The following is a 23,961-nucleotide window of genomic DNA, read 5'->3' on the forward strand; positions in this document are numbered from 1 at the left end:
AACAACCAGATTGACGGCAGAATTTGACAAGTGGGCGCGTATTTTTGTAAACAGCCATGAGTGACCTAATTTAACACTTTTCTTGATGCTATTCAATAGGTTCTTGTTTGTTGGCCTTCTTTCTGTGTAACTGTCTTCCTTCTAATCGATCCCTTTCATCCAGTAATAATTTTAAAGGCACCTGGAAACTTTGTTTCTGTTGATGCCTACAGCTAGCTCCGTCAGCTAGCATGCCAACACCGCTTACAGCAGCTGAGAGGCTGCCCGGAGGAGCGGCTGTTCCTGGTAAAAAAGAATAGGTAATGCTGATGGTGCACCTCCTGGGTCGATCCTCACTACTTCGATCGGGACTCTTTCGGTTAAGGATCCAGCGGAGGTTTTTCTGTGCCGCACAGCGCAGCCGGTGTCCAGACACGACACAAGAAACAAACATGATCCGGAGCAGGACTCAGATCAAGCGGGTCCTCTGTGTGGCCGAGAAGAACGATGCAGCCAAAGGCATCTCCGAAATCATGTCGAGCGGCAGAGCGCGGAGGGTCAGTCATGTGTTTGATCTTTTATTATCAGACAAAACAATCCTATTTTTGCCTCGTGAGTTTGTTATTTATTTCAGAATCTTATTAACTATGAAACCTAATCTGCTTTACTACGCCACCCCACACGATTTGATCAAAAAGAGAAATTCTTGCTCCTTTTGTTTTAAGAACTTTTACCCCTGGACTAGTTTCTCTTTGAGTTGAATGTTAAGACTTTTTCATCCCTTGTTTACATCCTGGGTAAAGTCATGGTGATGGTGCACCCAGTTGCCATAAATGCCACTGGATGCCAGTCTATTGCAGGACCACATAAAGGCAGAGAACCACACACTCACACCCAGCTCTAAGGGCAAATTCAGTTACACATCAGCCAATAAAATATGGTTTCGGACTGTGAGAGGAAGCAGGAATGCCTGAAAAAACACACTTTTGCAGAAAGGGAGAACATAGAAACACACAGCTCTAACAGGGATTCAAACCAGGATTTTCTCACTGTGAGGCAGCAGTGTTACCCTCTACAGAACCCTTCAACCCCATCTTCTAAATCAGTGTTTCTCATTACTGTTTCTTCTGTATACTCTGTTTTTTTCTTGAACCTTTTCCCTCATTCAGAACAGAGGAAATGCTGCCACCAACCACTAAAATGGCCTCTTAGTCATCAACACTGTTTTTTAGAGTGTTGAAATTTCTTTTGATTTTCAGGATTATATTTTATGACAAGAATGTTGAGTAAACAGACAAAAGGTTGTGGATAAGCAGACAGACGATTGTTACTTACAGCACATGCGGTTGATTTTAAAATAAAAAATTGGATTTTTGGATCACCATTAGGGGTGTAACGATTAACCAGTGATTTGATTTCTATTCCTATGATCCAACCAGATCAAGCTGTCTGAGGCTCAAATCAAATTGACATATACCATTAAAAATTGTTTTTAAACGAGATAAATCGTTGATTGATGTTGGAGAATACCATTTGGATTGAGAGATGGCAGATTCATTTTACTATGACGTAAAAATGACCAAGTACATCACAGCAGACAACACACGTGATGACAGCAAAAAGTGATCATGCCTTCATTCCAGACCAATGTGTGGAACCACTTTGATTTTTGTAAAGACGTGACAATACAGTGTGGTAGAATGTTATAATAATGTTCGGTTTGTGTTGTTTTTATGTGGAAAAAAAAACAGTGGACTGAACTTTTATGAAACTAAAATGTGAATGGATTTGTCATTCATTCTTGTTTGTTTGTTTGTTTGTTTGTTTGCTTGAAAACATTTAATTTACACTTGATTATCTTACAAGAAATGCAAGGAATCTGGAAAACTTCACTTTCAGTGTTTAGTATCCAGGTATTTATCACACTGGTTGAGTTTTTGGCTAAAGATGTTCTTGGTCCATTATAGGTCAGGGAATCGGATCGTTCAAAATGAGCCAAAATCGACTACAAATCAGATGGGCCACCACAAATCATGAAGTGAATCGTTGTTAAAACGAATCCTTAGACCCCTCATTACCATTATCTAAGAGCCACAGCTCCCTGAATATTGCTATACTTCAGTATCACCAATAGTAAAAGGTTCCAACATGTAGTTAGTTTTCCCACAGAAGCTTTCTGCTGCTGCAGACTGTTAGCAAATTAGCTCTAATGCCTTTCAACACAACACAGTTGAGCACAAATTAGGTTTTAACTCCTGCTGCTGTAATAATGACTTTTTTTTTGTTCTTCAGAGGGAAGGAATGTCCAAGTTTAATAAAATCTATGAATATGAATACTTTCTCTTTGGTCAGGTAAGCAAAACTGGTGAAATCTTACCTGATTTCTCAGAATGTCAGTTCTTAAATGCTTCTGTGATTTTTTTTTTTTTTTTTTTTAGAATGTGACAGTGACCATGACATCCGTATCGGGTCACTTACTGGCTCTGGAGTTTAAAGCTCCTTTTCAGAAATGGTAAGTTTGAATAAAAATGTTTGCATCTTTACGATCAATGTGGAACAAAACTTGACTGGTTTGTTCTTCTCCCCAAAGGCACAGTTGTAATCCGGTGATGTTGTTTGATGCAGAAGTAGAGAAGTATTGTCCAGATAACATGATTCCTATTAAGGTATAATTATAATTTTCTCTACAAGATAAAGATTGTTATCTTTTATTGGAACAAATTGCTTAAATTTTTTTCCCCAAGTCCAAAAATATATGGTTAATTTCTTCTTGTTCGTGTTTTTTTTTTGTTTTTTTTGTAGCGGACATTAGAGAAAGAGGTGAGGCAATGCCAGGCCTTGGTCATCTGGACTGATTGTGACAGAGAGGGAGAAAACATTGGCTTCGAAGTGATTGATGTTTGCAAAGCAGGTAAAATCGAAGCTAAACCCAAAAATGTCAAACATTTTCTTTGAGTTTCTGAGTCTGTAATAATAACGCAGCTTTTGTGCTTTTTGCTTTTTCAGTGAAGCCTAACTTGCAAGTCTTCCGAGCAAAGTTTTCTGAGATCACACCGGCTTCCATTCGGAGAGCGTGTGAGACTCTAATAGAGCCAGATGCAAACATCAGTGATGCCGTGGATGTGAGACAGGAGCTGGATTTACGGATAGGTAAGGGGACTGAGAAAAAAAAAAAAAGAGGTTCTTTTGCTGCCTTTCGTGGCTGTTTGTGAAGACAAAGTCATTGACGTCACTTTCTGCAGGTGCATCCTTCACCCGATTCCAGACGCTCCGCCTGCAGAAGATTTTCCCAGAATCCTTGGCCAACCAGCTCGTCTCATATGGCAGCTGTCAATTTCCCACTCTGGGCTTTGTGGTGGAACGCTTCAAAGCCATCAAAGCTTTTATACCAGAGACCTTCTACAAAATCAAAGGTAACAAAAATAAAAATAAAAACATCTCCAAACACAAGCCTGCAGGGCTCTGTTCAGTCCCCCCAGTTTTACACGTGTCTCCTTGTGGCAGTGCTACACACACTAGAGGACGACACCGTGGAGTTCAGTTGGAAACGAAACCGGCTCTTTAACCACACGTGCTGCCTGGTGCTCTACCAGATCTGCATGGAGGTACGACTTTCTGAAAGCACCTTGCATGAATTTTTGCACGACTATGTGTGTTCAACCTTTTAATCTGCTGGAATATGTTTGTGATGAAACTCTGTAAACCTGAATGATTTTAATGGGTCTTGGTAAGAAAACGCGGCCTTTATTGCACCTGGTATTTTACTCACTGGTCTTGATGCTTTAACTTCAATGCTGTTCAGATGCTCACCAACATTCTGATCTTTTCCCAACAAAGAAACAGAAACAGAAATGAAAATGCTTTTGTCATCATCTTTGTCTGAAAAATGTCATATTTCGGATAAGATTTTTTTGGTTTTACGATACTAAGAAGCACTGTTTAAGGCAACGTAATCCTCTCTGAATTTACTTAGAGATTTTTGCCAATTTTCCTAAAAGAAACAAAACAAAATCATTTCTAACTATAGTTTTGTTCAAACTCTCACGAATAATCTGGACATAGGGACTAAAGATGGATATTAGCCCAATATAATTATTGTTGGATGTTTGCATTTTTAAATGTCACACCTTGAAATGTGCTCTCCGTGTCTTAAATAAACAAACAAACAAATACTAAACCAATAAGCTTTGTGGTTGAGCTTGACGAAAAATAAATGTTTTTATTGTTTGTTTATTTTTAAAAATGGGAGACTTTTCAAATGGGATGTCTTGTCTTTTCGTATATTTTGGGTACATTTTTAAACGGCTATGACTGAAATGAACATTAAGTGCAGCCGGGACTTGAACAAGGGGCCTTCTTAATGTGAGGCAAGAGCGCGCTAACCACTGCACCACCGTGCAGCGCCGTCATTCAAACTTATTTATCAGAATTATATTTTTACCCAGAAATGGTTTCTGTCTTTGTAATATCCATGGTTTATACTTGAACATGGTTTTTAAACTCTTATTTCCTTTTTGTGGCTTCTTTTCTGACGAGTAGAGACTTTGGTGCCTTAGTGACTTTCATTCATAGACACGCTGTAGTGTTCTGGATCTATCGGTCTCTCATTTTCACTGTCCTGTGTGGCAGAAAGTGAGTCAGGGAGCAGATTCAGGTCGTGTGTTCTGACAGGCCTGAAGATGATGGTTTCTGAAACGGCGGACATCAAACATCTCGAATGTTACAGCAGCTGTTGTTGCCAGATATTTTCTCATCCATTACAGCATCAGCCACCTAGATCAGGTTTCAAAATGATTTGACTAAAACTAAACTTAACTTTACTTATAAAATGCAGTATTTACTCATCAAAAACTGAAATTGATCTTTTTCTTTAAATAAACAAATTGCTGTTTTTTTTCAGACACTGCGCTAACAGTTTATGTAAGAATTCACCATTTTTAAATATAAATCTCTGATTTTTTTTTTTTGCTTCAATCACTTATTTGATAAGACTTTTTCTTAAACAAAATTGGTTTTAAATGAAAACTGTATAGATTTATTCAAAGTGAACACAAAACACATTGTGAAATAAGTTAACTCTGTGTTTTGCATGAATCCCATCCCTTAAAATGGTTTAAAAAAAAAAGAAAGAAAAGAGACATTTGTCATAGGTAAACATTTAACATCATGCTTTTCCATTTTAGTCTCAGATATAAACTCATGTAGGGATTACTTTGGCGTTCTGCAAATAAATGATTACATTTTTTGAGTCCAATAATGCTGCAAATCCAGCTGTAGTTTCTCCTCTTTAAAAAGCTCCTTGTTCTTGCCAGCCGTGTGCTGCTGCAGCTGACATGACTCTGACTGGAAGCTATTAGAGTGAATGAAAGGGTCTAAAAGCCATATTTGAAATGAGAAAATGATTTTATTCATTTCCAGGATCCCATAGCAACAGTCACCTCAGTAACAAGCAAACCAAAGAGTAAATGGAGACCGCTGCCTCTGGACACTGTGGTAAAAGGATGAAACCAAAATACTTTTTCATGCTGTCAAAGTTTGTTGTTGAAAAATAAATGTTTTTGTTGTGGATTTATTTCAACATCACAAGTCTTTTACCTTTGCCTAACCTGCAGGAGCTGGAGAAACTGGCTTCTCGGAAACTCAGAATAAACGCCAAAGAGACCATGAAGATTGCCGAAAAGCTCTACACCCAAGGGTGAGCGTCTCAACCTCTGAACAAGCCGTGCGTTCGAGCCCAGACTGTTCCCTGAGACCGTTGTGTTTCTGCTCAGGTTTATCAGCTATCCTCGCACAGAAACCAACATTTTTCCTGCAAACTTGGTCCTGGCGCCCCTGGTGGAGCAGCAAACTCACAGCTCAACGTGGGGGACATTTGCCCAGCGGGTGCTTGACCAGCCTGGGGGGCCCAACCCAAGGCAGGGCAAAAAATCGGACCAGGCCCACCCTCCCATACACCCCACTAAGTACACTAGCTCTCTGCAGGTGGGTTGTAAGGAGTCAAAATATGCTTTTATTTAATATTTCAATTCCATTTTAAGAAAAAACTATTTTTTTAAAGGAAATATGAAGTTTTTTTGTTTTGTTTATTGAGTTGATAAGTTCTTCATGAATGGTAAACACGATTACTTTAACATTAACTGTCTCCTTCCGCTCCAGGGAAATGAAGCTCGTGTCTACGAGTTTATTGTTCGACACTTCCTGGCCTGTGTGTCCCAGGATGCTTTGGGGCAGGAGACTGTGGTGGACATAGACATTGCTCAAGAGAAGTTCTCTACCTCCGGACTCATGATTATAGCCAGGAACTACCTGGATGTTTATCCGTACGACAAATGGAACGCAAAGGTACAAACAGACCGAACTCTTGACAGTTCACTGCAAGTTTCTTAATCTTCACGACAATCTGTTTTTATTGTGTACTCGCTGCCACGTGTGTGCTGCAGGTGATTCCGGTGTATGAAGAAGACTCTCAGTTCCAGCCCTCTGCTATTGAGATGGTAGACGGACAGACGAGTCCACCGCAGCTTCTCACTGAAGCCGACCTCATTTCACTGATGGAGAAGCATGGCATCGGTAAACTTTACATTTGTCAATCCCAAAGCTTTGTAAACTTTTAAATCTCAACTTAAAGACCCTCTCTGATGAAAAATTTGAACACCTCCTTGTGTCATTTGTTTTTTGACGATGGAGGAGATATGGAAAGAAAATTAAGATAAAAAAAGGGCATTTCTGAGTATTTCTTTTTTAAATCAAGAGCAGACAAAAAAAAGGCTGTTTGATGTAGAAAATACGCTGGGTGGGCTACAAGCTCCGCACTACGTTCTCTAAGCAACAGGAAGTGAAAGAGGGGGCAGGTATGCTCCACACCAACGGTCACGCCCACAACGCAGAGGTGAATTTGTAAGGAACTACTTCAGCTCTGCAAAAATTAGTTTTTCAAAACTTTTGGCTAAAAACAGCATAAGACCCTTGGAAACGCTTTGACAGTAGATCAAAAATATTGTATACATTTCATATTATATTTCAAAGTGTATTGTTCTGAAACTTGATCGATTGATTTTAAGACAAAATTCATAAAGGACGTTTTTTTTTTTTTTTTTTTACTTTTAATATTTTAACGACCGTCTGATTTCTACTAATGCACAGCAATAAATGTACATTTTCTTCATGGATTATTTTGCAAGTATTCCTTCCCTGTCAGGAGGGTGTCTGTTGCTTTTTCAAATCTTTTTTATTTATTTATTGCTGTCTCATGTTGCAAAGCAAAAACAACACATTTTTGTCATGAATTTTAGACCATCTTTCTCCAAAATGTGTAACCTCCACTATTGTAGGAACTGATGCCACCCACGCAGAGCACATCGAGACCATCAAAAGCCGCATGTATGTGGGTTTGACAGCAGACCAGAGGTTTCTCCCTGGAGAACTCGGCATGGGATTAGTTGAAGGTACGTGCACCTGATATGATATCTGTGTGCAGATGTTAGGCAGATCAAGACTGTGTGCATTTATCTGAACAGGTTACAACTCCATGGGCTATGAGATGTCCAAACCAAACCTGCGTTCTGAGCTGGAGGCCGACCTCAAGCTGGTATCAGAGGGTCGGAAGGACAAAAGAGGCGTGCTGCAGCACCACATCCAGAAGTACAAGACCGTCTTCATCGAATCTGTCAGGAAGGCAAAGAAGTTCGTTGTCTGCTTGTTTTTCTCATAATGTGTGGAGTAATGCCTTTCAAAGGGAAGACAGTCCTAATGGGTTTCTTTCCTCAGGTTGGATGAAGCTCTGTCAGCATATCTGGGTGCAGCTCTGGAGATCCCTGAAGCGCAGCAGCAGGACCTGGAGATGCCGCTGCCGGTGAGGAAGTGTCCAAACTGTGGTCGGGACATGGTGCTGAAGCGGAAGAGGGAGGGAAGCAGGTGAGAGAAAAATCATAACAAAGAGAAAATGAAAATTCTTTGATCTCAAATAGGCCATTTTTCTCATGTGTGCCTGGATTTCCTGCCTGCAGTAAGTTCCTGACCTGTGTGGGTTACCCAGCCTGTAAAACAGCAGTGTGGTTCCCTGACATGGTTCTGGACGTCAGCAGAGATGAAAGCATTTGTCCCACATGTCAGCCAAGCCCTGTCCACATGTGAGTATTGATCCAGACGCATCTCCATCCCTCAAAAGTTTGTAATTGTCACTGTTTAAACAGTAGAAACACACTTTTTTTAAAAACTGAAATTAGCTGTGTTTATATTATACAAAATGAGCTAATTTAATTGTTGCTATTTTTTAGCTTAAAAGTTGGACCAGCCACAACCAAAGTTAATGTGTGTTTACGCCTACACAGAAACCCGGGGAGGAACATTTCCCATCAGAGAGCGAGTGGGAAAAAGACAGTTTACCCTGAGAATGTGATTCAGTTGCAAATGCTGTCTCTGTTGTTCATTTAGTTGATATTGATTTTTAAGGTCTGTCGGATTTATGAGCCCCCCCAGAAGGTTTAAATATTTTTCCAACGCTTTTCTTTACTTTTATAATTTTTTCTGGTTTTAAAATATTCTTTTTGGAAGTTTTCTGAGTGAAACCTAACCTGTTAGGACCAAGAAGAAAGTTTAAAAACTTAAACTTACACACTGTGCCTCTACACTAAAAGCTCAGAAAAAAGTATGAAATCCAGCCCCTTACTAATTCTTTCCTATTGTCAAAGCTCGGTTTATATCACTCTGCCAGGCTCCAGACTACGGTACTAATAATACTCCAGCAATCAATCAAGCAGAGCGTCTTCGTAGTTTACTAAAGTCTTATTAAAACATTTGGATGGATTTCTGAGCGCCGTTTACCACAGATGATCAATTTTAGGTCAGTAAGAATAACCAGAATTCATACACGAGGAATTTTAAGTGCGCCCTATGGTTTGAAAAAGAATGTCAAGTAATTATTCAATTTTGAAAAAAGGAAATGAGAGTTTGTCTATACCTTTATGTTTTTAAATCATTTTATTTGCACATAAATAAAAAAGAATAAAAATAAATCACCTGCAAAAATAGTGAGAAATGTGCAGGAATTTAAGCTGTACAACCCCTTATAAGGGTTTCCAATTTTTAGAGGGTTACATATTAATGCAATTAATTTAACTAAATAAAACTGTAAATTGAAAAATATGCATCATTTTACACATCAGGACATTTTTCTGCAGTTAGAGCTAAGGGACTGTAAACGAATGTAATGTTTACTCATGATACTAAACAAAGAATGTAGGAGACAGAAATGATCTCAGTCCAGACAAATATGATTTACTACAATTGAATTCAATATGTTTATGTTTTCCTCTGTTATACTACGTCTATTTAAAGCTATGAAAGTAAACACTTTGAACACTGTGTACTATTGTTTGCTATGGATGCTTTTTTGCTTGTGACATTTATCCTACATTATTATTAACAGTGTAGCTCCTGTGAAAACCATTTCAAGCTTATTGCACTTCTCATTTTTTTTAATTGCTGCGTAATTCAAAACAGTGAGTCCTATCATTTTCCAGTACTCATCCTCAGCCCAGCACGTGTTTGCTCTAAGAAATCTTCCCTTCAGCGATGCCTGTTGTGAGGCATGGCTTCAGTGCTGTTTTTTTTTTCCTTACGAGCTGTGCAAACACCATCGAACACCAACAACACCGAAGGCTCTCCAGAAATCTGTCTAAATTCTTGTTTACGCAGGTCGGCGTTAACCCTTTCAGCGCAAGCCCAGGCTTAGTCCAAATATAGGGCACGCTCGCTTAGCAGAGAACCAAAGTGCTTTACACCACCTTGTGTTGCTATAGCAACCAATCTGGTTCAGAGCTCAAAGTTGAACAGCAGTAGTTTTCCGAAACGTCCTTTTTTTGTTGCTTTTTCTACATCAGCTTGTTGTGTAACTTCAGCAGCAAATGCATTCAGATTAAACTCTTTTCATTCCTGCCTCTTTGGTTGCCATGGCAATCTGATGCATTATCATTACTTTCCCTGCAGTCACACGTTCTCAAAATACCTCACTGATACACTTTTTTCTAGCTACTGGGTTTAGTGATGATGAACTGATTTTTTTTAAATTCCTGTTTTTTAGTACATTTCTTATATGGGAGAATTAGCCACATAAATGTTGCTAAACTAGATATTTTTAATGACATTTCCTTTCTTGGATAGGTCAACAGAGTAAAAGCTGTATGAGTTTTTGATTTGTTGTGAACTGGAATGTCCTGACTTGTAAAACCCTAAGCATTTAAAACAGCAGAAACTTCAGAAATCCTGATACACCCTGAAAATACTGAAGGAAAATATCAGGTCGTGTATTCAGATACAGCAATATATTTATGCCAGACATGCTTAAAATCCTATCAGTCAGGATGTTTTAAAAGCTTAAGTGGAATTTTTATAGTAATTTATTCTCAATGCTAAGTTAAATTTGCAAATTTGAAAGTATTAAAGACCCAATTCGATCATTTATTTGATCTATTTTAATTATGATTTAGCCATTTTTAGCCAAAATAAAAAAAACGGTCGTTTTTTAGGACATATTTTCTGCAGAGTGACAGGATTTCATTAGAAATTCCTCTCTAAATTGTAAGCGGAGCAGCCCCATCCCCACTTCCCATCACTCATTACTGAGCTATCTGTCTGTTAGCTCTCCCACTAGCTTACAGCCGTTACACCCCCAATCTAACATCACCGCTGAAGCAAAAGTGGCGAGCGATAAAGCTATTCGGTGGTACAGTATGGAGCCAGATTCCAGCTCGGACAGGGAAAACAAAGACGGACATGAATCTTTTTGTCTACAAGTGGATACATCAGAACGGAGCGGAGCAGGAAGCTTCCTGTTACAAATACAAGCTTATTCAAGTGGCATTTTTTGTCTGCTCCTGATTCACAACAATTTGAAAAAATAAAATGCTCAGAAGAAACATTTAAGCTTAGTTTTCTTTATACATGTCCTCATCATCAAAAAAGTGCAACAAAACAATGTAAAAAAAAAACAACACAATTTTGATTGGAGTGAGTCTTTTAAGTATATGATTTAGTTATTTAATCATAAATATTATTATTATTATTGCCAATTCATATTTTAATTCATTACTCTGAGCCTCTCAGGATCAAGATCATTATTTCTGGAAAAGTGTTCAAAGATGAAAAAAAAAGATGTTTTCATTGATGATGTGATAGATTTATAGATGTCTTCATCTAACTTCATCTATTCATCTTTGCACCTTTAAATGTTTTCGTTTAGGTTGAAGTTCAAGTTCCGCAGAGGTTCCCTTCCTCCCATGATGCCTCTGGAGTTTGTAGGCTGCATTGGTGGTTGCGACGAGACACTCAGGGAGGTGCTGGACCTGAAATACCTTAGAGGAGCTGGGGCGGGAGGAGCTGGCGGTGGTGGAAGAGGCGATGATCCTCATTCTCCTCCTCCAAGGCCCCCCAGGGCAGCACCACCCAGAACCCAAAGGGCTATTCCTCCTGTTCCTTCTGTACCAGCCTGGAACCCCGAGCCAAGACCTCCACCAGGGGGCAGCAGTGTGGCCATAAACAACAGCAATGATGTGATTGTGTGCAACTGTGGTCAGGAGGCAGTACTTCTGACTGTGCGTAAAGATGGGCCCAACCAAGGCCGGCAATTTTACAAGTGCAATTCAGGGAGTTGCAACTTTTTTCTGTGGGCTGATCAGCCAAGCCAGCAGGAGGCGCCGCAGAGTCGAGGGCCGACACCTTCAGCACAGAGAATCCAACAGCTTCCGAGGCCTTCTGCGGGGTTCAGGAACGCATCTGGAGGCCGCAGAGGGCATGAAGCAGGTGGATCGGGGCATTCGGGACAGACTCTGTGCAACTGTAACCAGACTGCTGTGACTCGAACCGTGCAGAAGGACGGCCCCAACAAGGGACGCATGTTCCACACCTGCGGGAAACCTAGAGAGCAACAGTGTGGATTCTTCCAGTGGGCTGACGAGAACGTTCCTCCACCAGGCAAGTGTCCATCTGATTTACTAAACTAGTGAGAAACTATAACGAAATAATGACGTCTGATCAGACCTGCAACAGGAAAAACCTAAATCTGCTCAAACCGACAGGTGTGTTCAGTAACAGGTGCTCCAATTATGATCCAGTAGCCAATAAGTGATCAGATTGATCAATTCTAATACATTCACTTTAGCTTCTTGCAAGGCATTTTTAATTTTTAATTTAATCAAAACTAAAACTGTTCAAGTGAAGTTTTACATTTTAAAATCATGAGTGACAGTTTAATTCTGAGTTTCTTTCATTTTTATTAACTTTAAGCCATGTAATGAGTTTTTATTTGCCACATTACTAAAAAATAAACAATTTCGTAAACTCTTCTGCTAAATTCACACCGCATATGCAGATGAGACCTTCCTTGATGAAAGGTCTGACAAAACTGAACTGGAACCATTAAAAAAGGAACTTCAGGTTTGGAAGACGGAAAATGTGAGTGAATGGCAACAGAATCAGCTCCTGCATGACTGCTGTTTAGAAATGAATCGTTCAAAACGCTAATCTTAGATTTGATATTTAGGCTGCAACAACTGGATGTCATAATAAATAATGTTGATAATAATAATAAGTATTAAACACAATTTTATCATTGTGGATAGCTTTATAGACACATTATAACACATTTCAAACAATAGAGGCAGAATAGAGAACTAGAATCTAAGGTGAAACTGTGTTTCCTTTGTGCCCATTTTTTGTTGCACACCAGCTTTAGCTACATGTAATCATCACAAGTGTTTTCTTGTGTTTAGTCTATTGTCTGTATAGGAGAACTGGACTGAGTGAGTGTCACGACACTTATAGAAAATGACTTAAATGTGGCTCTAAGCAAATTAAGTCCATTCAATCGCCATTTTTTCACGAAAAGGACACCGCCATGTTGGAGCCAGTGATTGGTCCAAGTCTGTCTGAGTCGACGTTTTTATGGCAACCACTATGACCAAACATGAGTCAGTTTGTTGGAAGGCCACACCCCTTCCACTGAGAGCGGGAGAATCTGTCAAACGTTTCGAACGTTCAACGCGGGACCAGCGGGCGCCACACTCCTTAATTGAGGCATCTGATTGGTCAGTTTATAACTTGATTATTGAATACTCAATTCTGATTGGCTGCTGGATGTGGAATAAACAGTGATAATGGACACCTAAAAAATAAGTTCCGGTCACGTAGCTCAAATGTTTCATATCACTGTGCTTGCATCTTTAAAACAGACTTTTACTGGACAAATAGGACGAATCCGTTTATTTCTCATATTGGACATTATCCCTTACAAAACTTGCAATAAAGAAAGGGGAAAAAAAGGATTATCAAGAATATGTTTTAAAAAAAAAAAAGGTATCAGAGCAACAATGGTTATTCTGACAAATAGGATGACTGAATAGCCTAATGGCTGTTTAGTTTTCTAAAGAAGTCTATGGGATTTGGGCTTCTTGGAAGCAGCGTATCCTTCCCTTTCCCTTTTGGAAGGCCAGGGGGGAGGGATCACCGAGTCCAGTGGTTGAATGAAAGGCAGGATGAATGAATCTCTATTTATATAGCACTTTTTTATTACACCATCAGGGTGCCTAAGTGCTTTACGATATAAATGTGATGAAAAGAAAAGTAAAAGTGAAGCAAAGTATGAACAAAATTATAAACAACAGCCTAAAAATTAAGGAAGACAGTCAAATACATAAAAGGCAGGCAAAAGATAAATAAAACTAGTAAAAGAAAATAAGATGCCACCAACTACGGAGTATGACATACCATTCCAAAAAAGGTTAGTCTTATGTTGACATTTAAAGCTGTTTAGGTCTGAAATAATGCTCTGTTCATAACTGGGTCCGGCAATGGAAAATGCTTGGTCACCCCGGTGTTCTTGTCCTGATCTGAGCTCATGAAGGAGACGGTGGTTGGCAGACCTTCAAACTCTAGAATGGCTGCCAACTAGAAACAGAAACTAAAAGGACTCAACAACTTTCTGAAGAAACAATGAAAAGATGATCTTTTGCAGTTCCTGCCCTCTATTATGAATAAATCCCCAGTTCTGCAACAGCCTTTCTGGGTAAATTCTACCTTTGTTCCACCTGCCTCTTTGCCGCTCTTTGGAAACGGTTGAGCTTTGTTCAAAATAGCAGGAACCGCAGACTGGATTCAAATGGGCCCAAAACAGGCAAAAGTGTTACGTTAAAGTGTGATGCAGACCTTTATGAACATATTTCATTTAACTTGGGTATTTGTGGCTGTTGGGGAAAAACTAAAAGCAGAACTTGGACATTTTGAGAAGCAGTGAGATGTTTTTGTTTATTTCATTGCGTTGCACATCTCAATGGAACCGGTGTGTACCAGGGGCAGTTTCCCATCAGTGTGGGAAGTCAAGGGAATGTCCGCTCTTTAGGTTTTGTCTGTAGGGCGGAGATTCAGAGTGGGTTATTTTAAGCCAACATAGATTGGGGCAGCACAGCTTCAGTTTTCAGAGAAGGGTTTTTTTTTGCAACTGACCAATCAATTATACAAAAAAAACCTCAGTTAAAGAAAGAAAGTCCGCAATGCTCACTGAAATGACTTGAAACGCTCAAAAGTAACAATAAATTAAAATTTATTGAAAATTAAATAATCAAAATCAGCCATTACTTTTGAGTTGTTTATTAACAGACATATTTAAAAAAACAAACTAATGAAACAGGCTGGACAAAAATGATGGGACCCATAACTTAATATTTTGTTGCACGACCTTTTGAGGCAATCACTGCAATTAAACGGTTTTTGTATTTGTCAATGAGCCTTCTGCACCTGTCGACAGGTATTTTGGCCCACTCCTCATGAGCAAACTGCTCCAGTTGTCTCAGGTTTGACAGGCGTCTTCTCCAAATGGCATGTTTCAGCTCCTTCCACAGATGTTCAATGGGATTCAGATCTGGGCTCATAGAAGGCCATTTCAGAATAGTCCAACGCTTTTCTCTCAGCCGATCTTGGGTGTTTTTGGCTGTGTGTTTTGGATCGTTGTCCTGTTGGAAGACCCATGACCTGTGACTGAGACCAAGCTTTCTGAGACTAGGCAGCACATTTCTATGCATAAATGTCTTGATGATCTTAAGATTTCATTTGACCTTGCACAACTTCAAGACACCCTGAGCCAGATGCAGCAAAGCAGCCCCAAAACAGAACTGAGCCTCCTCCATGTTTCACAGTAGGGACAGTGTTCTTTTGGTTGGATGGTTCATTTTTGAGTCTACCAACATAGAACGGATGTGCCTCACCAAAAAGCTCCAGTTTTGTCTCATCTGTCCAAAGGACATTTTCCCAGAAGCTTTGTGGCTTGTCAACATGCATTTTTGCAAATTCCAGTCTGGCTTTTTCATGATTTCCTTTCAACAGTGGTGTCCTCCTTGGTCGTCTCCCATGAAGTCCACTCTGGCTCAAACAACAACGAATGGTGCGATCTGACACCGATGTACCTTGATCTAGGAGTTCACCTTTAATGTCTTTGGAGGTTGTTCTGGGCTCTTTGGATACAGTTCCAACTATCCGTCTCCTCAATTTGTCATCAATTTTTCTCTTCCTGCCACATCCAGGGATGTTGGCTACTGTCCCGTGGGTCTCAAACTTCTGAATAATATGTGCCACTGTTGTCACAGGAACTTCAAGCTGCTTAGAGGTGGTTTTATAGTCTTTACCTTTCCGATGTTTGTCTATAATTTTGTTTCTACTATCCTGGGACAATTCTCTCCTTCGTTTTCTGTTGTCCATGTTCAGTGTAGTACACACCTTTTCACCAAACAGCAACGTGACTTTGACTCCCTTTAAATAGGCAGAGTGACTGATTATGGGTTTGAAAACAGCTGTGATGTCCATTAAAGGACATACCTGAGGTCATCATGACCCCCTGGGAAATTAGTTCTCAGTCTTTTATGGAGGTACCATCATTTTTGTCCAGCCCTATTTCATTAGTTTTTTTTTTTTTTGTAAATAATTCTGTTAATCAACAACCACCACTGTGTGTGTGTGTGTGTGTGTGTGTGTGTATATATATATATATATATATATATATATATATATATATATATATATATATATATATATATAGTGAAGTATACGTAAAGCTAATGGAAGTTGCACACACTTATGACATACGGGTGATTATGTCAAACACTTACGCCACATTGTAGTTGTTGGTAAGGTGCGAGTACTGGCCCCTGACTGACCACACACAAATGCTGCACGCACTGCGGTATGCATGTGATACACAAGTCCCCATAGGACGCACGTAGGATGTCCACACAAACTACACTCTTATTGTCTAATTTCCTCATTTCTAACAGTCAGACTGGACGCAAGAAGTGTCGCTCACAGCAGGCCCGAGCCAAAACTTTGACTGTGCAGGATCACCAAACGCTCTACAATCATACTCTTTGTGTGGGCCACCTGCGTGCCTCGTGCAGGTTTGCCATTTTTTCCCCGTAGATGGCACATATTCACCTTTCGAGGGCAAGTGTGACTAAGACTTGTGGTTTTAGAAACTGGGGGGGGGGGTAATAACTACTTGACACAAATGTTTTTGAGCAAAATGACAGAAAAAGCACTACTTGACTGTTGATGACAGTTAAGAGGGAGGCCAAAAGGCCTGCTGCGCTTTCAGAGACCCACTCAATCATTATAGCAACAACTGTTTCAGGGTCCATTGCCTATCAATCCTGATCCTTTTGGAACATCCTCCCATGTTTTAACCAACCTCTGAACAAAAAAAATGATATAGCTTCATACAAACTGACAGTGTGACTCTCCCTACTGGCAAGGCTGTGAGAAGAAAGACTTTGTTTTCTCTCAAATTCATTTTCCAGTGAAAGACTGAAGTTTAAGGAAGTCTCCTTTTGCTCGGTAGGTTTTAGCACAGAGCGCTCCCCCGCTGCTCACCTAAAGTTTCTGTGGAGATGCCACTGTTACAATCCAGTTTTTCCTAATCGAGTTTTAGGTTGATCAAAGTAAGGATTAAAGGCCTAAAATTACCCGTCCGGCCACATTCAGGATCACTGTAAAGCCGTTGACCTCAATTCATGTGTCTGCCTCCTCCCTGAACTCACGTTGACCTTTTTCTCTGGTTGGTATGCAGCTTTTATGTTGACATTATGGCCACTTCCCCTTGTTCTTCCAGAGGCAATTGTCTGTCTGCCACATCACATACGTTCCCCTTCATGTAGCGGCGGAGACAGTTTGTCCAAAATAGTTCAAGTCCCCCTGAACTCAACTTCCCTCTGTTGGGTCAGAACAAACAGGACTTTTTGATCATCAACTTTCATCTGATGACGGTTCTGTGGGGCTTTTTGTTTGTTTTTGACAGCTCTGTTACTACATCAGACATGGTTTATTATCTCTTTCAAAACAGCACCAATCTGAAACTCATTACAGATGGGGGCACAGATTTGTGCTTTCGTTTGGCGTCTGATTTGAGCTTTTTTCCAGATAATTTTACAGATTGTGCTTTCAGATAAGCAAGCAGCAGTGCTGCTGAAACTCCCCCACTTTAATGAGGTACAGCCATGACTACATTTACCGTAAGAATGGACAAACCGTGCGGTCATGTGACACGTTGGAAGCAGGATTTTTTAGCTTGGCCATCATATGTGACGCCATCAAACCCTGAGCTTCACCAAAATAGGTAAATATGTGGGAATGCGGTTGGACTGAGCGATCAAAAGACTTCACCCGTGTTTTAGAGACCAAGCAGAGAGGCAGGAGAGCACAGAGTAGAACACAGACGTGTTTGATGCAAGTTTGGGTTTATTTTACCCCCCCCCCCCCCCCCCCAAAAAAAAGCTGAATTTTAACGCAAGGCCTGGAAACTAGGTGAACATGTCTTACACTAAACTGATCAGAGACACAAAAGATTTTAATCAAACCATCAGAAACATAAAGGGGTAAACAAGAACAACTAAACCCTAAAGAAAACAAATCAAAACACTCCACACACTTCAGACCTGCAGATACAGTGGAGTGCAAAAAGAAGAACCGTGCTTTCTGTAACTAAATCATCTTCATGAGAATGCACCATTTCATGCTGCAAGGAATGCCTCTGCATCATTGGCTGCATAAAAGGAGAGAAACTGATGGTGTGGCCCCCATCCTCCCTCGGCCCTCAACCCTATTGAGAACCTTTGGAGCATCCTCAAGCAAAAGATCTACGAGGGTGGGAAGCAGTTCACATCCAAACAGCAGCTCTATGAGGCTATTCTGACATCCTGCAAAGAAATTCAAGAAGAAACTCTCCAAAAACTCACAAGTTCAATGGATGCAAGAATTGTGGAGCTGCTACAAAATAAGGGGTCCTATGTTCAAATCTAACTTGACCTATTGAGGTGTTTTCGATTGGAATAGTTTTTGATTTCAGTAAATATGACCTCCTAATGCAGCAAACTCAACAAATGACTGATTTCAGTTCTTTAGAAGCTCTAAAATGTTGGGAAACTCTGTTGTGTGAAATAATGTGGAACACTGACTTTAAAAGTTTTTTTAAATATTATCTTTAGGAGGTTTGTTCAATAACATTCATTATATCTTCTGATGGTTAGTGACATCAAAACTGTGCTGACTGTCAGTTGGATTGAATATTTAGAAAAATCATAGAAAACTATCATTTGCATAATGATTTGGAGCACGCTGCAAGAAGTGGCACAAGCACTATGAGTCTAAACATGATATCAACAGGAAATCTGCACTGACTCAATGCGGTCCTGCACACTTGCATTTTGAATCAAAACCAAATTCTGTGTTTTCAGTTTTCTTTATGATTTCCTTCCTGTCTTTGGTATTTGTCAAAGTTTGCTCTTGTTCTGTCCCTTAAGAAGCGACTATAATTGAAGTCAGGTGAGGTTTAGCGGCTCTGATGTTTTACCTGTCCTGCTCTTTCAGATGGTGGATTCAATAGGTTAGAAGATGGAAGAAGGAAAGTGATGGGGGACTCGAACAAACCCCCCACCGCCAAGAAACCTCGCCACTGTGGCAACTGCCACATGCCGGGACACACCCGGGTCACCTGTCCACAGCGGTGACCTCTCTAGTAATACTACTTTAGCGTGTTTTACATCTCAATCAGAGGTCCACCACCAAACCTTCTGAAGATGACCGCCTCTGATCTGGATGGAAGCACACGGCGTCTGGCAAAACTGAACCGCAAGCGCCTGAAACCTGCCGATTAAACTCTGTAGATCCTGGAGGAAAAGCTGGAGAGATGCAGCTGCACTTTGCAAGACGAGGTGTTGAACTATTTAAAAAAAAAAGTCTTGTAGGAGTTTGTAACCACAGTAACCTAGAAAGGATGTTCAGCATTTAATTTCAGATTTCCCCTCCTGGATCTAACAACAAGCTCACATCATCTGGTGAGGGTCGGGTGGAAGGAGGTGATGCTGCTGTAGAAACCGTGCTGCCTTCAGTGACTCCGAGAATTTCAATGCAGGACAAGAAGTTCCTTCCTAATTATTGTTGTTATAGATGAATAAACGAACTTTAGATTATTTTTACCTTCAAGTGTCTTAAAACGTAATTGGAAATTTGACAGTTGTTAGGATTGTTGATGAAAACACACCTTAGCGGAAAGACGACAGGATTTTATTTCATGTTTCTGCAACAGACTTTTAATGCAATAAACCTGAAAGTTCTCCAGGTTTAGTTTCCTTTTCTATTCATGAGGTCTTTGCTTTTGCTTTCCTGTTGAGTCCTGGTTTAATGGGGGATCAGCAGAATAGTTTTGGTTTCAATTTATGACTCAGTTTCGTTTATTTTCATGTTGAGTCCTGTGTTTGAGGTGAAAATCCCCAAACTCAACGGTTGGCCTTCATCATTTCACTGGTGGCTTGACCTTGAGGAGGAGGCAGGAGGCTCCGGGCTGGTCCCCGGTGGATCAGGAAAGACCGATCCTTGGTTGAAAACAGTGGTTGGCGAGCTCGGTCAGAAACTCTTTTCTTCAGAACCCCCCCCCCCCCCCCCCCCCCCCCCCCCCCAAACATGCGTTAAATGTAAACGTCAGAAGTGCGGAGCAGAAACGCAGATTCCCGGTAAAAGGGGTTGAAGTAGCTCCTGCGTCTGCGCGCGCCTCGCATTTCCTGAGAAGCGCGCGTGTTTCTGGCACGTTCGGTGAGTCATGCGTGACTCATAAGTTGTGGGAGGGAGAGAGAGCGATGTTTTTCTCCAAACTGACTCCCAACTCTGCTCCAGGAGTATCCGGGCAGATAACAGTCATGTGATTCCTGGGTCTCCTGTGGATTGCAGCCTGTAAACCTTCCAGTTACGGGAAAAGCCATGTTTCCGTCCCCGGCTGAACGCGCACCTCCTCGGGGGGGAGGAGGGACCGCGGAATGTCAGAAAGATGGAAAAATACTCCAAAATTTCCGCTCCTGCTTTCAGTCATGGCTGTTGATCAGACTCTGCTCTGTGCGTCACTGTGCCGTTTTTCAATCATTTCAAGCTTTAAACACAGATGTTCGGTTGTTTGGTAAGAGATTAATAAAATATATATACATATTATTTTTAAGTCTATAGAAACATGCTAGTGTCGAAATAAATAAATAATATAAACGAAAACAAACTAAAAAAAATAAAATAAAACTATAAATGATTAAAATCCAAACAATTAAGGAAAACTTAAAAACCTTTTTTTTTTCAATTCAAAAAAGTTTTTTATTTTGTACTTTTTTATTGTTATGGTTTTTTAAAGTGCCCATTCACATCCCATTGCTAAAATACATACAGTCAGTGCTGAACTTTTTTCTGGACTGCACTTATTTTGAATGCTGCAATACGTGGCTAATACAACCAAACTTGGCAACTGTGACTGCTTTTATAATTAACCCCTTAAAATACATGGGACCACCAAAAAATGTAGCCTTGGACACACTCAACATACATGCAGCAATGTGCATATTTCAATCAGTTTTTGTGCTTGGTCGCACATGCATTTGTGTGATAACATCAGCCTTTTTATTTACACAGTTTCATTTTTCCTGTTAGGTTTCCTTTTAGTATTTATTTGTTCCCATAGTTTTTTCTCTTTCACTTTTATACCTCCTTTACTTTAATGTTAAGATTCATTTAGTTCTGTTGTCATTTGAAAAAATAAAAAAAAATTATAACAAAAATCCTGTTTATTGATCCTGAAACTGAAACTAAAAAGCAAAAAAAGGGACTTCCAACAAATTCCAAAAGTAATGACATTTTGAAAGACTGATACTATTGAAGAAATATGAACATGTGCAAAATAGTTTGAAATAATGAAGCATTTCAAATTTGATTAAATAATACTTATAATGATATTTCTTCTTATAAATGTTTACAGTTTTGCAAAGATAGCTAGGAAATCAGACAGACTTTTAGGGCTTAAAGATAAAGTAAACTCTCTCTACACACAAACAAATGTTAAAACTCTAAACCAGCACAATTGAATTGTTCAGTTGTGCATTTTGCTTGTTTATGTAATCACTTTAACATCTGACAGTTATAAGTCTATGTTGCAGTGCAGCGTTTCCATAGGCTTTGTAACAGATTAAAGCAAAAACACTGAGCAAAATAAAGTATTTGGGTAAAGTTTAACATTTTTAAGTGCAAAACAGGATTTTAAAAAACCCATGGCAACAATCATGTAACTACATAATAAAGGGTGTGTTTGTAGAAAATGGCAATCAAATTAAAAAGCAAGGTTAAAAGAAAAGTAATTAAAAAGAAAATATTGATGTTATGTCTCCAAATATGTTTTGAGGCCTTTCTTCTGGTCATATGAAGATTGACAATGGATACAAATTAGATTTCTGTAAAACAAACCTCCAAAAATTGGTTGTGTAGCAAAGATAAAAGTTATGATGAGATAATAATATTCTGGTTGCACAAAAATGTGCTGGCACGCGCAAACAATGGTACAAAGAAGATGAGAATTTTTATAATTTTAAACTAGTCTTGGAAACTTTATTATAAATGCTAAAGGGGGACAGATTTTACAAAAATATATAATAAAGAAGAGTTTTCATCTTGCTTATAGATTGCAAATTAATCTTTTATTGCATTGATTATAACTTTTTTGTCTCCACACAGTTGATGAGAGTGTAGGATTCAGCCCAGAAAAAGTGAAGGCGTTTCCTCAGATGCTTCATCACACGAAGCCAAGTTAAAAAGTTTTGCACAGAGTTGGTATCTCTAGCAGCAAATTATTCTTACTGACTAGTTACGAATCTGCAAAAAAAAAAAAAAAAAGAGGTCAGAGGTCAGTGAGTTTAAATCACTCCCCAGCCCTGATCCTGTTCATAAACCCTTCCTGCTGCGTCATCATATTCATCCAGCTTTTCAGCAGCTGCCATGGAAACAGTTACCATGACGCCCAGTGCCTGTAAGTGATGCAGCTCTCCAGGTGCAGGGAGAGCACGGACCAGAGGCCGCACGTGAGTGGAGCTGCAGACCTGCAAACGGATCAACAATCAAATGAAAGAATAACTAATAGAGCTTTTTGTTTCTTTGGTGAGAAGATAACACCCTGCATACTGCCCTCTTCACTTTTACCCTGGATCCTAAAGGGGGTCTAAAAGATTATATGATATTTATGAAAAGAAATGTCAGGTTGTAACTTGTAACCTTTCCTCACATTATTTACTTTGATCCTGTCATTTGCAGGAAAGGATAAATTCATGTCATTTGAAAACTTTCAGCATTTAGTCATGTTCAAGTTCCATATTTGGATCAAACACAGCTTGAGAGTTGGACATCTTCATTTCCATTGCAGATTCTGATCTTTTTCCCAAATCAACTCGTGTTACATAAAAATGTTTTCTCTCATTGCTTCCCTCCCAAGTTCAGCGAGTACAGTGTTTTAAGTCCACAGGCTCACTGATCTGTCTTCAGAACCGCCTTAATGTGTGGCTATAATTGGACTGACGTACTCTGATGTGGAGCTCAAAGAAAGAAATGTTCCATAAATATACATGATGCTTGAGCTCACCGGTTTAAGGTAGTATAACTGCAAATTTGACATCAAGAAATATTTAAGGATTAGTTTCTAAACTGATTGATTTTGCCCTTTAAATATCGATGATTTTTCATGATTTAGTTCATAGGGCTGCATGGTGGGTGTAGGTGTTAGCACTCTCACCTCACAGTGAGAAAGCCCTGGTTTAAATCCCACCTTGGTTCCTTCTTTTTGGAGTTTGCACATTCCCCCCATGCATACATAGGTTTTTTTATAGGAACTCTGGCTTGCTTTCAAAAACACGCTTCATAGTGACTACACATTGATTAAAAGTGACTATAAATTGTCCTTTTGGTGTGAATTTAGTTGTTTTTCCTTGTGTTAGCCTGCTAAGGATAGGCTCCAGCAACCCTATGATGCCAAATAAGACCAAGTGGGTTTAAATAATGTATTAATTCTTTTTTAATCTAACCCATTTATTTTGTAAATGTAAAATAGTTTTTGTGGTGAAGAAGTAGAGCAGTCAACCTCTGATTGGCGATTCCAGGTTTGGTTCCAGCCTAAGGGTCGAAGAGTCCTTGGGTAGGACACTGAACCACACATTGAACCTGGTGGTTGAGGTTGGCGCCAGTGTTTGGTAGCGGAGTGTGTGAATGTGGATGTGCGTGCACTTGGTGAATGGGAGTGTGACTGTAATGTGTTGGGCCTTCAAGGAAGGTAGACAGCACTAAATAAGTATGTGCCGTTTACCACTTGTGCACTATCACTCTTGAGCCATGAATATGCAGTTTCATCATACTGGCATTTACAGGGGAGCCAGTTTAGCTCGTGCTGGTTTGCGGCGCCTTCCGTCCGTGAAACCCGGGTTCGACTCCGGGCTGCTCCCTGTTCCCTTCTCCACCTCTGCCGGTTCCAAGCCCGGTTTGAGAAGGTTGCGTCAGGAAGGGCATCCGGCGTAAAACATTGCCAAATTTACCATGCGACTCGTTCGCTGTGGCGACCCCTGATGGGAGAAAGCCGAAAGTGGAAGATCATACTGGCATTTATAG

At 39.9% G+C, this 23,961-nt stretch overlaps 1 protein-coding gene across 1 annotated transcript; it reads left to right on the top strand.

The window, feature by feature from the left end:
- Positions 1-19,630, top strand: top3a (DNA topoisomerase III alpha). The gene is made up of 19 exons (XM_023957746.1): positions 1-536; positions 2,272-2,331; positions 2,418-2,491; positions 2,570-2,645; positions 2,782-2,890; positions 2,986-3,129; positions 3,222-3,392; positions 3,484-3,584; positions 5,398-5,472; positions 5,592-5,674; positions 5,751-5,961; positions 6,136-6,321; positions 6,420-6,549; positions 7,311-7,424; positions 7,497-7,662; positions 7,747-7,893; positions 7,986-8,108; positions 11,219-11,949; positions 18,880-19,630. The coding sequence occupies exons 1-19, from the start codon at positions 303-305 to the stop codon at positions 19,017-19,019; spliced, it is 3,075 nt and encodes a 1,024-aa protein (XP_023813514.1). The 5' UTR covers positions 1-302; the 3' UTR covers positions 19,020-19,630.
- The last annotated feature ends 4,331 nt before the right edge of the window (positions 19,631-23,961 follow it).

Source organism: Oryzias latipes, chromosome 8, assembly GCF_002234675.1.
Source record: "Oryzias latipes chromosome 8, ASM223467v1".
NCBI lineage: Eukaryota > Metazoa > Chordata > Actinopteri > Beloniformes > Adrianichthyidae > Oryzias > Oryzias latipes.